Below are 2,729 nucleotides of genomic sequence, written 5' to 3'. Positions count from 1 at the left end.
GCCATTCACTCCCATCCGCCGGTCGCTCTCGCCGGCCTTTTTCGCCCCGAGCTAACAAAGCTTTTCCCGAGCCCTTTTCCCCCTGTTGCTGCCCGGACGGAAAAGGCGGCCGCCGGACCACACAGCACAACCGAGGAGAAATGTTCGGCATTGATTGGACCGGCGAGATCCTGCCGCGCGCGGACGGATGCCGAACCTTTTCCGTCGTTGGAGACTAGCGGCCGGCCGTTTGCCGTCGGTCGAAACGATTATCCGGCCCGCACAAGAGTTAACTGGGGAGGAGGATTCGATTGGTTTGGATAGGAGGAGGAGGATTCGCCGTGCATGGTGTCGACGAGGACGTGGCGATGGCGACGGCGAGGAGGAATCAAACCGAAAAGCTATGGCGTGGCGGTGACCCCTGCAGTACCGGCCAAGCGGGGCGGAGGAAAATATCTGGTTTGCGTGGCGAGCAAAAGCTATGGCGTGGCGGCGACCGCCTGCCGTTCGCGTCCGACAGAGCGACACCAACATTCCAGACGCCCCCAACCCAAAGCCAAACAGGGCACCAGCATTGCAGCTTAGCGGCAGTCCATTTCTCATTTCATTTTATTGCATTTCATTCTTGTATGTATGTACCTGACTAGTATCTCGCCAGAAAACAAAAAATCGAATCCTGCTTCTTTTGCTCTCTGGACAGAACTGGAGTACAGAGGAACGCAAGAATCAAAATCTGAAAATCTATCTTGCACCTCCAAAAAATCTTGATTCCAGCCTGAACAGCGGCACGCAGGAATCAAATCAAACAAAATCTCGGCGAGCTCGCCAAAAATCATGTCAACGCAGGAGGTGAACGCCGATCGATCGATGCTTTGTTTTTTGTACAGTGGGCGTGGCGGGAAGGGAGGGAGGAAGCCTACTGATCGGGTCGTGTCATCCTGGGCAGCACGTGCAGGGACACGATCCGCCGCCCTTCCGGCGCCTCCACCTCCCACATGCGCGCCGCCGTGGACGTGGACGTTAACGTGGAGTTCCTCCTCGTCGTCGTCGACGCCTTGGGCGTCGTCGTGACATCCACGACCACCACCTTCTTGCCGCAGTCGGCCACGACGCACACCCTGCCGCCACCGGCAGCCATCTCCGACGCGCCCTTTAGCGGCTCGGCCTCGGCCAGCGTCCGCCACCGGTCCGTCTCCCAATCGTAGGCGTTGAGCGCCCCGTATTCCTCGTCCACCAGAAAGATCGCGTCGCCGGCGTCCGGGGACGCCGCGGCGGGGCCGTTCCACCCGGCGAGCATGCCGGGCGGCATGTCCTCCCACCGTTCGCCGTCCAGGTCGAGGATGGCCCCTTCTTTCGCGCCGCGGCCACGGAGGCTGACCATGCAGACCTTCCCGCGGGAGCAGACCGCCTCGGCCGCGTCCCGGCTGAACCGCCCGTCCCGGAGCGGCGGGGCCGCCTCCCACGCCGCTGACGACGCGGAAGGGTCCCATGACGCGGCGGAGCGCGCGACGGCGAGGTCGTACCCGGCGCCAACCCCGCCCGCCACGAACACGCGCCCGCGGGCCGGCCCCGCGGCGCACCACCTGCGCGGGGCGAGCGGGACGCGCGGGCCGAGGTGCCAGCGCGGGGTGGCAGGGTCGAAGACGAGCGGGCGGGGGAGCGCCGGGCGGAGGGAGTGGGTGGAGCCGGCGACGAGCACGAGCCGCCCCGCGGCGGCCACGCACTGGAGCGGGAGGCGGCGGGAGAGGAAGGACGGGTGGCAGAGCGTGGGGGGCGGGGACGGCATGGGGGGCGCGGGCAACGCGTCCCAGCGGGCGGCGATCGGGTCGTAGGCGGCGAAGGAGGAGGCGTGGGCGGCGTCCTGGAGGAGCGCGTAGAGGGCGGGGAAGGGCGGGAAGGAGGGCGCGTAGAGGAGGCGGCGCCAGGGGCGGCAGACGGCGTGCAGCAGGCGCGGCGGGAGCGGGGCGAGGCAGAGCTGCGCCAGGTGGTCCGGCAGGCCCGGGAGCAGCGGCTGCGATTGCGACTGGGACGGGGCTGCCTCAGCAGCGACACCGTCGTGCTTCTCCATCATGGGCGGCGCCGGTGCAGTGATCGGGCGGTGGCGCTTGGGATCGCGGCAAGAAGAGGAGGAGGAGGAAGGGTGGTCGCAGGGGCGCTTGGCCAGCGCGGGTGCGGCCATGACGGGGCCAGGCGGTACTAGTAGAGCCGCCTTGGTTGGGCTAGCACGGCGACCCGTACTGGGAACTAAATTATGGTGGTGCGTGCGTGTGCATGCGCGCGGTGTGGGATCGCAATTGCAATAAATCCGGAAAGGCGGAGCGACCGAGCGGAGGAGGAAGAAGGATACGGCGTGCAGGCCATACGGTGCCGGGTTGAGGAGAAGGAAAAGCAGCTGGGCGCTGGTTATGTACTGTACTACAGTAGGGCTGTGTGGTGCAGGGCGGCAACAGGCGGGCGCCGGCAGGGCAGCGGAGCGGATGGATGTTGTCGGGTCGGCTCGCCGCAAATTCCTGTGGCTCCAAGACAAAGCCAGCCTTTTCGCGCCAACGGTCCACGCGCTTGCCGCTGGCCCATGCTCTTTGGGTTATGCAAGCAGACGTGCATTCGGATTAGGTAAATAACTATGGGTTTGTCTATGTTTCAATTGACTGAAGATTTGCTTAAATCTCAGTCATATCAGAAAAATGCTTAAAGAAACCGTGCAACTCGGTTCACTTGCATATTTTTGGTAGAAAAGTGCAATTACAACT

General features: G+C 64.2%; 1 protein-coding gene across 1 annotated transcript; it reads right to left on the bottom strand.

The window, feature by feature from the left end:
* Nucleotides 1-560: 560 nt before the first annotated feature.
* LOC127312914 (F-box/kelch-repeat protein SKIP25) lies at nt 561-2,453 on the bottom strand. The gene has a single exon (XM_051343451.2). It carries the CDS (start codon nt 2,156-2,158, stop codon nt 896-898), a length of 1,263 nt encoding a protein of 420 aa, XP_051199411.1. The 5' UTR covers nt 2,159-2,453; the 3' UTR covers nt 561-895.
* Between the last annotated feature and the right edge of the window lie 276 nt (nt 2,454-2,729).

The sequence above is a fragment of the Lolium perenne genome, chromosome 7, assembly GCF_019359855.2.
Source record: "Lolium perenne isolate Kyuss_39 chromosome 7, Kyuss_2.0, whole genome shotgun sequence".
Taxonomy (NCBI): domain Eukaryota; kingdom Viridiplantae; phylum Streptophyta; class Magnoliopsida; order Poales; family Poaceae; genus Lolium; species Lolium perenne.
Note: the sequence above shows the minus strand (reverse complement) of the source record. Positions and strands in the feature narration are given on the sequence as shown.